A 13,846-nucleotide genomic window follows, 5' to 3' on the forward strand; every position below is an offset into this window, starting at 1 on the left:
CCAATTTGGGAACAAGATGTTCCAGATTGGGAACAGCCCGTTCTAGTTTGAGAATGTGTAGTTCTAGCCTGGGAATAGCCCATTCTGGGCTACTAAATCAACTTTTGTTGGGATTTAGGCCTCCTGATGTCATGTCATGTTGTTTCCCTGCTTAGGAGCTCCTTTTCTTCACAAAATAGAAGTCTATTTCTCAATTTACTGGCCTAGACAAAATTAGGTATCTACAGCTGCCCCTCTTTACTTGTCCTTTGGGATAGCTATGTGTTGCTTTTTCAAAGGCAAGTAAAGACGTAGACATTTTGTCTGAGTCTTCTTTTCGCCTCTTTGTGCTGGCGCTTCTACGTTGCTTCCCTTGGATAGGTGAATTTGCTTGTATCCTTGCCCTTTAGAGGAGCTGAGTGTTGGATTACATGCTCTATTGGGTAACAAGGGTGATAAACTGTACACCTTATCTTTAGTCTTCAAGTAAATGCTCCATGCCATGGCTTCTTTTGTGATAGTGAGGTGGAGATCCGGGTCTTTGCTTTGTTTCGATAATAGATGCCTTCACGTTGATTCCTTTGGGTAGACGGTGCTTACTTGTATCCTTGCCCCTTGGAGCAACTTGAGTGTTGGGTTGTACGCTCTGTCAGGTGTCAAGGATGGTAAACTGAAATATCTAGGCTTCAAGATCCATGTGAATGCTTCATGTCGCTTCTTTTGTTGTTGTGTTCGAATCTTCCCCTTTGTTTCAATAGTGTAGATGCCCCCACATCATTTCCTTCGGGTAGATGGTGTTTTCCTATATCCTTGCCCTTTGGAGCAACTGAGTGTTGGGTTGTATGTCCCGTTTGGTGTTCAAGGATGGTAAACCGAAACATCTAGGCTTTTGGTCTTGATGTAGATGCTTCCTGGTGCTTCTACTTGTCTCATGTAGTGTGTTCCTTTGTTTGTAGCTTGTTAAAGAGGGAGTATATTCTGAGCTCAGCCTCTCCAGGCTGGACTAACATTTAGGGCTTCAGCCAGCCCAATGTTAGTTTTAGGGTCTAGCAACCCTTACCAATCTTGTACTAGTTTTGGGGATCTAGCAATCCTTATCGATCTTGTACTAGTTTTGGGGATCTAGCAACCCTTACTGATCTTGTACTAGTTTTAGCAATCTAACAACCCTTACCGATCTTGTACTAGTTTTGGGGATTTAGCAACTCTGACCGATCTTGTACTAGTTTTGAGGATCTAGCAGCCTTTACCGCTCTTGTACTAGTTTTGGGGATCTAGCAACACTTACCGATCTTGTACTAGTTTTGGGGATCTAGCAACCCTTTTCAATCTTGTACTAGTTTTGGGGATCTAGCAACCCTTTTTGAGCTTGTACTTGATGTCTTCTCATTGGTGTTGTTGGATGAAAAACTACCCCAAGGAGGATAGGCAGGAGATGCTTGATTTGCCCTTGTATTGGTGGGCAGAAATAGATGGATGACAGGGATTCTGGTGTTGCCCCTGCCATGTGAGTGTTGTAATGCCTCTCCAAGCGCCTGTTTTTGGTAGGGTTCTTCTGAATTTTTTTTTTAGCTTCGGCTTTTTCATGTTTGAAGCTTGCCTTTTTTTTTTTGCTATTTTTCAAAATGCTTCAAAATTTTCAACATTTACGAAACTTTCCTTTTTCTCATGTTGTTGCTTTTGCTCTTTATTGTCATCATTGGTGGAGGGATCTATTGCCATGATGTTATTTGCTAAATGAGTATTATTTTGGAAGCCACTCCTTGCTTTGATTAGGGAGCCATTTCTGGTCTTGGCATTCTCTTGGATCATCCTTCATTTGGTTGAGAAGTGAGGCGCGATGGCCTCTTTCTGCTTATGGGTTTGTTTATTTGCTTGATTCCATTCTATTCCACTGTTGATATGTCTTTGCTTAGTGGGCACATAGAATACTTGGGGTTGTCGTTTGACACCGCTTCAGCTCATGCTTGGCTATTGAGCTTTTACGAGTGCTTTCTCCTAATGACACTTTCTAACCCATAGCAAGTAGAATGCATGGATATATAGATGCAATAAAAATGCAAGATAGGAATGATTTTATTATTTATTCCTTTTTTTGTGTAATTCCCTTCCATATGCCCCTACCTCATATGCATGTGATGCTGTTTATGCTCATGCGTTTGTTCCTAAACATGCAATTCAACTCTTTTTGTTTTTTTTTGTTGTTGTTTTTGTTCTTTTTTTAATGTCAGGAAATTAACTTGTACACATTAAGGTTAATGTTGACGATTCCTTTCTGTTAATGCCATTTTTGATTATTGTCGGGATATGTTCCTTTGAACACAAGGTTTCAGTAGCTCCTCAATTATTAATGTGTAGTCAAACGTCTCCAAACTCCGTTCGGGGATATCTCTGTCTTCCCTTTGTGAGTATTCACTGTGTATTTTCCGTGTATCTTTTCAGTGTCGTTTGAATTCCATAAGGGTTAAGAGAAAAAAGGAGGGATGTTTGTATTTTTCAAAAGGGTTGTTAGAACGGATTTTTTTCAAAAGGGGTTTTTAGAAAAATGGCTGGTTGAGGTAGGCTTTGGTGTTTAGGGTTATCAAACAAAACATATTTGTTGAAAGGAGGCTATCATTGTGTTTTAGCCTTTTTGGAAAGGGGAGTGATGACTTGGGGTCATGCACTGATTAGATGATTCCCCTGAGCCGCCTTTCGGTTTTCAACTCAGGTTGCTGCTTTAATGTCCTAACTTTTGCCTAGGTCACTTGGGATGTGTTCCCTAGCAGACATTTTTCTTTTGATCCTTACTTCGCCTAGGTTACCCTTTTTGATTGTGGGTCCCCTAGCGGATCTTTCCCTAATTTTGCGCAGCCCCCTTAGTGGGTTTATGCCAGGCTTTCATTTTTGTAGCGTTTGTGTGGGACGCCATATTTTTATTAAACCCTAGTCATGTTTGGATTCCTGATTGTTCCCTTGTTATCCTTTTCATGCTATTATCGAGTAACATCTTTGTCGCAAATACATTTTGTTTATTAAGGGTTGATGGATGAAGCCTAGAGTGAATATTTAAAGGGAGAAGAGAAATGAAAGAGTGTTATTGCATTTAAAATAGTACTTTCAATTTACACGTGCCCATTTAGCAAAGCTTGAAGGCTCGGGCGTGCCCCGAGTTCGTGATTCGTACACGGAGAGATAGATGGAGGTTGCCCCCTGGAGAGTCATGGTTAATGATTGGTTAGACTACTTTAGGAACACACTTCCACTTGCTTGAATGTTGGTATTTTGAATTTGGAGTGAAACCTTTATGAATTCTTGCTTTCTAAAGGGAATACTCGAGCCACCTTTCAGTTTTCAACTCAGACAGACATTTTTTATTTTTATATAACCCTAACTTTTTCATAGGACGTATCCTATCGAGATTTTGATTCTTTTTTTCTTTGTCCTAATTTTTGCCTAGAATGCCCTATGCGAGTTTTCGTCCTAGCGGGTCCTCATCATGTAATGCCTTTATTCTTCAATTGGGTTTTGTCTTGTAATTCCCTAGAAGCAAGGACTCGTCCATTCTTGATCATTCCTCCTATCCCGGCAATTGTCGTTTCCACATGGGAAAGTATTGGTGTTTGAATCATCGATTTGGGCATGTGATGCCCCCAATTACTGATAAGTGTTCCCCGATTTGATGTGTCGGGTTCGCATTTGATTACAGTAATTTCCATTATCCGGTTAATATGCACAGATTAGATTTCCCTTTTTATTCTTATTTATTATTTACAAGGAAGGCGTGTTATCTATATGAAACATAAAATAGAATGCAAAGACACTTGAGAAATTCAACGAATATTATTCTCATTGATTCTTGTTTAGAGAACATCTTTGCATACTATTATATGTGCCTCCCATTTCTAATGAATGTATGTTAATGTACTATCTTACGAGATGCATGATGTTTGTTTTCTTCCTAAATTTTATCATTTTTTTTTACTAAAGGTTATGATGCATGATTTTTTCTATATATCTTTTGTTTTTTTTTAAACAAACTATCCTATATGATGCTTTAGAGCTAGGGTATACAGAAGAGTGTTAGTTTTTTTTTATATATGTTTGTTTGTCTATAATTATTTTCTATTTGAAATGAATAAAAAGAGAACACAACAAATGCAACACACATATGCTCAAACAAATGTACACCCACAGACAATCATGTTCAAATCCTTGGTTTTTGGTCCCTGTATAGGATAGTTCTAATCTCATTGGTCTTAAGGCCCTCAAGGTGCCCCCATTATACGGGCCCAGTATCTGATGGAATCATACTTTGGAATGCAAGAGGTGACACACTCAAAGATCCAAGAGGAGTGGGCTAGACATGGAAGATTAGGCCAGTTAAGGCCCAATGGGCCCTATGGGCTTGGAAGGCCCAAACCAAGTTTCAACATGGGCCTATCTTGTTATGAACATTCTTATTATATTTTGTTAGCATAGTTTGAATATATTTTGGTCTTGTATTTTGGACCACATAGAGTAGTATTTTAGGTTTTAGGCTTGTTGGGCCTAGTTTTGGGCTTCATGGGCCTTTAGGCTTTTGGTACCCAATCTTGGGCTCATTTTCATTCTTGTAATTTTTCCTTTCCATTGTATTTGTTTGACCAATGTAATTATGTCATTAGAATAGGAAAATACAAGGAATACTAAAGTAGGCTAATTAGGTTAAATTAGGTTTAATTTGGAAGTCATTTAAGTTACATTTGAGTCACATGTTTAGCGCCACGGGTGGCTGAACATGTGCCACTCAAATTAACCCTAAATAACTCTCAAATCAAACCTAAATGCACCTTGGTACCTAAATTTTCGGACCTACACATGTGCACCAAAGTTTGAATTCAAATTTCAAATTTGAATTCAAACTTTAGGCGCCATTTTGTGAAGCCTTAGTTTAGGCGCCTATGTTTCATAATTTTGTGCATACTTAAGCCATTCCTTCACACATAGTATTCACTTTGACATTTATGAAATTTGAGAGCCATTGAGTCGAGTTTCTACCTCAAAGTCACCGGAAAATTCCCTTCAAACCTTAGGAGTTCACTTTATTCCTTCTCTTTGAAGTGAGTATTCCATTGCTCCTTAAGCTTGGATGCTTCCATCCAAGGCTTAAGCCTCTTCCTATCCGAGAATCCTCCTCCAACAAGAGTTCCTTTGTGTTGGTTTCCATCTCCTTTGAAGAAGATCCGAGCTAGGAGAAGCTAAGGAGAAGAACTCTAATCACTCCTCCTTACCTCCTCCATCAATTTTGGTATCAAGAGCAAGGTCTTCAAGGAGATAAGTGTCTTCATCTTTTGTGTCTGTGGTCTTGTTGTGTTCTTGTGTCTTACTTGAGTTCTCTTTTCGGATGTATTTTGTTTTGAATACTTGTGTTCTATAGATCCATTGTTGATTGTTTTGATTTTCTTCCATAATCAATGTTTTAGGACTAATTTGCTTGTGCTTATTTTGATTTTATTTGAGTCTCTCCATTCCTTGTATGTGTATGTGATTGGACCTCATGCATTTGCATTAAATTTTGGTTTTTAATCCTTGTTTCGTCTTAGAGTTTGTGTTTAGTCCTTATATTTTACAAAATTCCTTGAATAGCATGTTAACCTAATTTTCTTTTGAGTGCATTGTCAATATTGTTTGGTCTCGGTTTGTGTAATCTTTTGCCTACCTATATGTGCTTTTTATTTTCCTTATTGAGTTCATAATTTACTATTAGTTCTAGCAAATTTATTTAGAGTTAGGTTTCTTTTGTGTACTTAAGTTTTCAAATCACTTTCTATTGAAAATTCTTGAAAAAAAAATTGTGATGCTTAAATTTTCAAGTGCTTAATCCTACTTCTAGTGCACTATCTTTTGGATTCAAATTTTAAAAGCATAGAGGCTGAAAAATAGAGGAAAATACAGAGCCTATTGTTTCAAATAGTTAAAAAAAAAAAAGAGAAAACTGAACAAAGAATCCATTACAAAAACCTAAAAACTAGTGCACTAGTTTCATCATTTTTCACTTGAATTTTGATCAACTTGTAGTCTCGGTTTCTATCACTTGGAATTGTGAAAAATTTGAAAACAAAAGGAAAATACCTTCTCTGGAATCTTAACTTGAACTCAGAAAAAAAAGAATAAAAAAAAAAAATAAATATATATATATATATATATATATATATATATAAAGCAATTTAAAAGCAAAAAGCCGAGAAGAGTACAATCTAGAAAAATTCACTTGATTCCTTGTTTTCTTTAGACTACTACTTTGTGTATACTTATCCAATTACTTTCAAATTTTTTTTGTGTTGTTAATCTACTCTAGTACCTATCTAGGAACCTTCCTAACTGAGTGCTAGCCTTCTTTGGAGTCTTATTTTTCAGTTTTATTTGTTGAACCTCTTTGAGTCTTGTCATATACACATTAATCTTCAATTTTGGTATAAGCTTCTTAAATTGTGTTTTTGTTGCTTGTCTTCTTTTCTTTCATTAAATTTTCTGTGCTGGAAGTGGCCTCAAATCCTTACTTAAGGATCAAGCATTGACTCAACAAAGACTAGGAAAAGTTTTGGACACTAAGACTACAAAATTTGACCTAATTTAGTGACCAAACTCTTCCTAACCTTCCTTCACTTGAGTGACCATTCCTTTCACCTTGTGAGCAGCCTTCATTAACCACTTTTGTTGTGTTCATTCTGCAGGTCTAGGAGCAACTTAATCCAAGGGTTAGTGGCGGATTGAAACACTTAAACAAGTGTTAGAAAATTGGACAACAAAATCCGTCACTAACTTGGTCACTAAAGCCGCCATTTATTGCTTTCTAGGCTAGTTTAAATTTTTGCAATCTCTCTTGTATTTTAAACCAATTTGTAAAGCTTGGAGGGAGTATTAAGAAGCTGGTCAGGTATATCTAACTCCTTGGTAGCCTACTCACGTGTAGTACTAGTGGAAGTGGCTTGGAAATTTCATATGTTTCAAGCTTCCACTTAGGGGAAACCGACTAGTTGCTTATCCTTGCTTCCTTTAAGTTGCTTGTCTTTAATTTGTTTACTTTTCTGCCCTAATTCGTCTAGCATTGTTTAGCATTTACTTGTCACGCTTAGTTAGCTTTTAAGAATAAATTGTGAAAAGCATAATCATAAAAATTTTTGTGAAAAGTTTTGGGGAATTGAAAGTACCACAAAGGAGTTTAGTGATTTCCACTTGAAAAGGCTTGGTTATTAAGTGGCTCTTTGTAGCTCACCTCCCTTGATAGTGCAACTTGTACACTTAGACTTCCAAGTGCTATTTTCATTCCTAGAAAATACCAAAAATATTTTATATCTTTTGCATAGCATATAAAATTCTTATTGCTTAATCATGAGTCATATTTCTCAAAGTAGTAGTGACTTTGAATCTCCTAAAAGTTTTAAAAGAATTGTCAAGGAGGTTGAAGTGTAACCCCCTTTCCAGATTATATATGCTAATCATAACTAATTATTTATGGTTACTAATATTTATATTATTAGTATACTATGTAGAAAAGATGCTTAAACAAATGAAGACATTTATATTAAAAAGAAATTTATCAAATACAAGTCACTAGATATTACAAACCATTTTTTCACAACTTAGTAAAACAAAACCCCCTATCTTATGCTCTGGATTTTTGCATCTGACCTTCTAATTGCACATCCATTTTTTCTACATTATGAGATCTCCAATGTCTGGGTTTAAAAATACTTATGAGGTTAGACATTTAATTTCATTCACATCTCACACAAACAAATCAGACAAGTGCATAATACGTTCATACAATTATCAATACACATAACAAATTGATAAGATTTTTCATTAATAATAGTCCAAATAATGCAATATGATTATGAGAATGAGATGCAAATTTTGACTGAAAATATACTTTTAAAAATCATTTTGACTCAATACTCCATGGAGATTTTCCCTTTTGAGTGTTTAGTGAAGCTAGAGCTTAACATCACTCTGTCCAATGATTCGGCAATGCCCCACTAAACGCGAACAAGTAGACAGTAGTCAGAGCTTTAGTGCACCCGGCAGGCTACACGGGACAGAATCAATAAAGACTGGCCATCTATGGGATTGCCCATTCCCAAACACTCCCTAGACCAAAGGTCTATCCCCCAGACCAAAGGTCCCGTCTTACCCATTCTACTCAAACCCCGCTTACTATCTTCTAACATTGGTAGCATAAAACAAGTACCTCAGTCAGACTTTCACAACCATATCAAGTTCTCTCTCACCTTATCCTTTTCTTTATCCATCTCGTACTGCCAACTGTCCTTGACAGTACCCACTATCATAATCAATCTCTTGCCACCAATGTCTTAGATAGTAAACATAAAGAAAAGAATTCACGTAAAAAGTATCATTTCAAAATTACAAAACTCGTCCTTTTTTCTATCAAATATTCTTAATAAAAATTCATTTCTCAAATAATTTTTTTTTTGAAATTCTTTTCTTTTCCCCCCAAAAATATTTTGACTCAAAAATGACATTATGCAATATGCAATATGCATCACTATTAATCTATCACTTCAAAAATTATTCTCAATCAAACTCTTCAAATACAATTCAAACAATTTCAATAGAAACATTCAATCAAAACAATCAACCACTTCAAGATTCAACCTTAAAACATCAAATTTATCAAAAAGTACAATCAAAAATCATATCAACTAACCTAAGGTTCCATGCATCAAAACTTATAAGTAAAGATCAATACTTATTCTACAACTATATAGACATGAATAAAATTAAAAATCTAACCCATACCTATTTCTCCAAGCTTGATAGCTTTCTCCTAATTTCCTTGATTTCTTCTTCTCCTACTTCTTTTTCTTCCTCTTATCTTCTTCCTTTCTTCCCCTTTTCTTGAAATTTTAGTTGTTTACTCCTTGTTTTACACCTTGGTTGTGGAAAAGATAGAGTATTTTTGGGTGTTTCTTTGGCATTGGTTTATGTCTAGTTGTTAAGGGTTGTTGGTGAGCTTTTTGGTGTGTGGTTTCTCCTATTTATACTAGTCTCCACCTCCATTTTCCAATCTTCTAGATGTGTAGATATTTCTTGATATTTCCTAAGATATTTTAATAACATAGTGATTAGGTATCCATTTTGTAGATATTTATAGGACTTTCTAGAATTTCCTTGAATTATTTAAGTATCTTAAGATTAAGTTTCTGTTATCTCGTTTGGCAAGTGTACCAAATCGTATAAGTAGTTCAATGAAAGTATGAGTATCGTCTCCCAAGGGACTTGTGCAACACTTTGCAATTTCACTTGTTATACTAACTAAGCTACCAAAGAACAATAAGAGTTTGATTTGCTGCAGTAAATAATGTAAACAAGCAATAACAATTCTTTTTGGTATTTTGGTAAACACTTAGAGTGCAAAACATGATTCTAATGCAATATTAATAAATTGTTGGGGTTTGACTTCACTAAACCTTCCTCTCATGCTTATCACTAAGTTCACAATAGTTATTATTCAGAATTTATCAATCACTCACAAAAGTAACCAACCCTAATCTCTTACAAGTTGGAATCTAAGTTGCTTACTTAAACTATCAATCTCTTGCATAGTTTAACCAAGAAACCAGCTTTAAAAACAAGAGCTTAAGAAAGACCAATGGCATTTACTCTATCTCTAGCAATAAGCACCATTAGTTGCTCTATTTCAAGTCAAAGATTTAAAATCATTTCTCAATCTCTTAAAAACCTTAAGTTCAAGTTAAGGGTGATCAAGCCATAACAAGCATTATGCACAGAAAAAGAGCAATAAAACTGAATAACAACTTAGATTGATAGCTTAGAGTTTACACATGAGAATGGGTTTAGTTACATCAAACCCCAACAAGGGTGAGTTTAGCTACACATAGACATGTAGAACTCTACAAATGATGAAGAAAGGAAGAAGCTTGATCTTGAAGGTTCCAGAGCTCTCCAGCCGCCACACACACTCCAAGAATGATCCTCCTTCTTTCTCTCTTCGAAAATCCCACTTTTAGGTCATAAAAGCTTTTGTCTTTAGTGAATAATGACATGTCAGCACAATCCACGCTAAGCGTGAGAGCCACGCTCAGCGTGAGGATAGGTCTGGAGTGAAATGAGGTTCTAGGACTCCCACGCTCAACCTCAGTTCCACGCTCAGCGTGGGGATCAAAATTCTGTTCCAAGGATCCTCTGCCAAGCTGAGGCTAAGCGTGGATCTGGGGCTTAGCCTGGGGACTTCCTTCAACTTCAAATTCACTACTTTGTGCTTGACTTCCTTCCTTCTTTCCTAGCTTTCTTCAAAACTACAAAACAACAATCAAATACTTGTAAATTACTTAAAAACATGATTCAAAGACAAAATGTGATCACCTAATACTTTAGAGATGTTTTGAGTTAAAAACAAGGTCTAAAGCAAGGAAAATTAAGATAAGTGCTTCAAACTAGGCCATAAACTTAATGAAATCATAGCACTTATCAATACCCCAAACTTAAGATCTTGCTTGTCCTCAAGCAAAGAAAAATAAGCAACTAAGTTAACACACAACCTAATCTCCTTATTGAACACGATTTGAAAATTGGTAATCACACAAAACAACCATACATGTCTTCCAATAGTTGAACACAAGAAAATGTTTACACTTGATCAGCCAATTAATGTGGTGGCCACACAATTTGATATCAGAAGTGTATTGCAACAATTCCCAAAGGGATTAACAAGCATGGCAGTGATACTAATGAAAATTAGTGAACAACCTCTTCCTCACCAAGATCAGTGTTTCTCTCTTCACATAAGTGTATTTAGGTGGGAATCTCTCAAATTTACACAAATGAATCACACAAGTCAACTTTGCTTTTCATCTCAATCAAATTCAAACAGTCACACAATCATGCATAGATCACAAGGTCTTTCATGGGTTGTAATGTGGCTGGGCTAACAAAAGAAATTGGTTTTTCTGGGTAAACAAATGACACCACAAGAATAGAAGAGCAAGTCTTAATGATCACTATGTATAATTCTTCTTTCTTTCTCTATCCCCAGAATTCCCAAGATACTACCTTCACCCAAAGCATATAGATCATACAACACACTTATTCACACAATTTAATCACTTTTTGATGTTTGATTTTGTTTTTTTTTGCTTTCTCTTTTGATATTTTTTTTTTTGATTTCTGATTTTTGAAATTCTTTTTGATTTGAATAACAATTGACTAATGGCCACAGTGGTACAACCATAACATGCAACAATTATCCATATGCTCAGCAACAATGATCACCCCAAAATACCCCAAACTTAAGACTTTTCTCCCCTTATGATCAATTTGACTGCTCTCCTATTCCTAAGGTGTGGGAGAATTTTGTTTTTCTTAAGGGCTTCAAGGTTCTCAATAAATTCACTGTTTGGCTCAAAGTAGGGTGCAATGGATTCACTTTTTTTTTGTTAGGTTGGCTTTTTGGTCAAGTGGCTCAAATTTACAAGAAAAATTGCCTTGATCATCTCTAAACAACATATGCTATGCAAACTCAAAAAAGACTCAAGCAAAATCAACCGCATGAAATCAAATGATAACACTCTAACAGCAAAAGGGGCCAAAACTCACATGGGCTAATAAAGGTGCTCAAAACTTTTCAAAAGTATCATGCCACAGTCATTAACCACAAAAGTAACAATCACATACTATCTCTAATCATCCCTAGAGTGCAACCACAAACATTTTTGATCTTGTGTCTAAAAATACCTTTGTTCACTAAGAGATACATGCACACCTAATTTTTTTTTTGATTTTTCAATTTTCAAAACGCATTAAAACCACACAGTCAAAAGCAAATAATAGAACAAAAACAATAAAACATAGTTTTTCAACGTGAAACAGCTTAGTCTTCCTGCTCATCATCTTCAGCCTCGTCTGACTCTTCTTCATCGTCAATTGCATCACCTCCCCCCTCTCTTGATCATGGCCTCCTGGCCATGCTTCGCGCCTTTGATGAACAAGAAGAGAGAAAATGGAGTCTACCCACACCAAGAGCAACACGGCCAAGGAAGCAAAAAAAGATACTTAGGTTTTGAGAGTGTGTGTGAGAGAGTGAGGAGTGGTAGAGGAAAGAAATAGATGTCTGGAGAGAGAGTGTGACAACAGTTAATGAAAAAGGAACTCCCAGGCTAAGCGTGGGGCTGGGGCTTAGCGTGGGAGCTCCAGGGGCCAAAATACACTGCCACGTCCACGCTGAGCGTGGATTTTGAGCTAAGCGTGGGAGCTCCAGAGAGAACTCCCAGTTTTCAAGTTCAAGTTTTGAGGCTAAGCGTGGAACTGAGGCTTAGCCTGGCACCTCCAGAGAGCTATTTTTATACCTCTGCACTGATATAGCTTAGCTTGGAACTTCATGCTGAGCTTGGATTTCAATTTTTCTGCAAATTTTCAAAATTTTCAAGCATAGCTCCACATGAAGTTCCTCAAGCCCTCACAATCACAATGTTTTCTCGACTAAGAAGCAAACACAATGATAAACCATGCACCTACACCTAGAACACACTAACACAAAATAACTGAATTTAAAGGCATGCTAACTTGTTTTTGGATTAAGAATGATGGGTTGCCTCCCATAAAGCGCTCGTTTTCTTTCATTAGCTTGACAAACCAAAGCTTCAAGGGTTCTCCAATGCAACGGTGGAATAAGCTCGCTCAATTTCACCGCCCAAGTAGAGTTTAAGTCTTTGGCCATTTACCACCCAGCTCTCCTTGGAGGAAACATCCTCCACTTGTATTACTCCATGAGGCTTAACTTGCTTAACTCTGAATGGCCCTGACCACTTTGACTTCAGCTTCCCTGGAAAGAGTCTCAACCGGGAGTTGTAAAGGAGCACAAGTTGTCCCGGATGAAATTCTCGCTTTAGAATCTTCCGGTCATGATACAACTTTGTCCTTTCCTTGTAGTGCTTAGCTGACTCGTAAGCATTGAGGCGCAATTCTTCCAATTCATTCAGCTGTAATTGTCTCTTCTCAACTGATTGGGTTGGATCAAAATTCAAGAACCTGATAGCCCAGTATGCCTTATGTTCCATCTCAACTGGCAAGTGACATGCTTTACCATAAACCATCTGAAATGGTGACAGTCCAAGAGGTGTCTTATAGGCAGTGCGATAGGCCCAAAGTGCATCATCCAACTTGAGAGCCCAATCTTTCCTGCTTACATTCACTGTCTTTTCAAGTATACACTTGATTTCCCAGTTTGAGACCTCTACTTGCCCATTTGTTTGCGGGTGATAAGGAGAAGCCACCTTGTGTCGCACATCATAGTGTTCCAACACCTTCTTTAACTAAGAGTTGCAGAAGTGAGTTCCCCCATCACTGACCAAAACTCTTGGAACACCAAACCTGGAGAAGATGTTTTTCTTGAGAAACTTGATCACTGTCTTAGCATCATTCTTTTGTGCAGCCACAGCCTCGACCCATTTGGAAACATAGTCCACAGCCACTAATATGTACTCATTTGAGTAAGAGGAAGGTAAGGGCCCCATGAAATCGATCCCCCAACAATCAAAGACCTCTACTTCAAGCATGTTTTGCAATGGTAGCTCATGGCGTTTGGAAATATTTCCAATTCTCTGACATCTATCACAGCTCCTTGCATGATCATAGGCATCCTTAAACAATGTTGGCCAAAAGAACCCTGATTGTAGGACTTTGGCTGCAGTTCGTTCACCATTGAAATGACCTCCATAGGGGGAATTATGGCAGTGCCACAATATGTTCTGGGCTTCATCTTGAGCTACGCACCACCTTAGCAGATTATCAGCCCCTACCTTGAAAAGATATGGGTCATCCCAAACATAGTAGTTGGCATCACGAAAATTTTTTTTCTTTTGCT

The 13,846-nt window shown here is 37.0% G+C and overlaps 1 protein-coding gene across 1 annotated transcript; it reads right to left on the reverse strand.

Moving 5' to 3' along the window:
* Positions 1-12,623: 12,623 nt before the first annotated feature.
* LOC145953401 (uncharacterized) lies at positions 12,624-13,270 on the reverse strand. The gene is made up of 2 exons (XM_083067344.1): positions 13,257-13,270; positions 12,624-13,161 (listed from the first exon to the last, which is right to left on the reverse strand). Exons 1-2 carry the CDS (start codon positions 13,268-13,270, stop codon positions 12,624-12,626), a joined length of 552 nt encoding a protein of 183 aa, XP_082923470.1.
* Positions 13,271-13,846: the final 576 nt, after the last annotated feature.

The sequence above is a fragment of the Cajanus cajan genome, chromosome 11, assembly GCF_000230855.2.
Source record: "Cajanus cajan strain Asha chromosome 11, NIPB_CcT2T_4, whole genome shotgun sequence".
Lineage (NCBI taxonomy): Eukaryota > Viridiplantae > Streptophyta > Magnoliopsida > Fabales > Fabaceae > Cajanus > Cajanus cajan.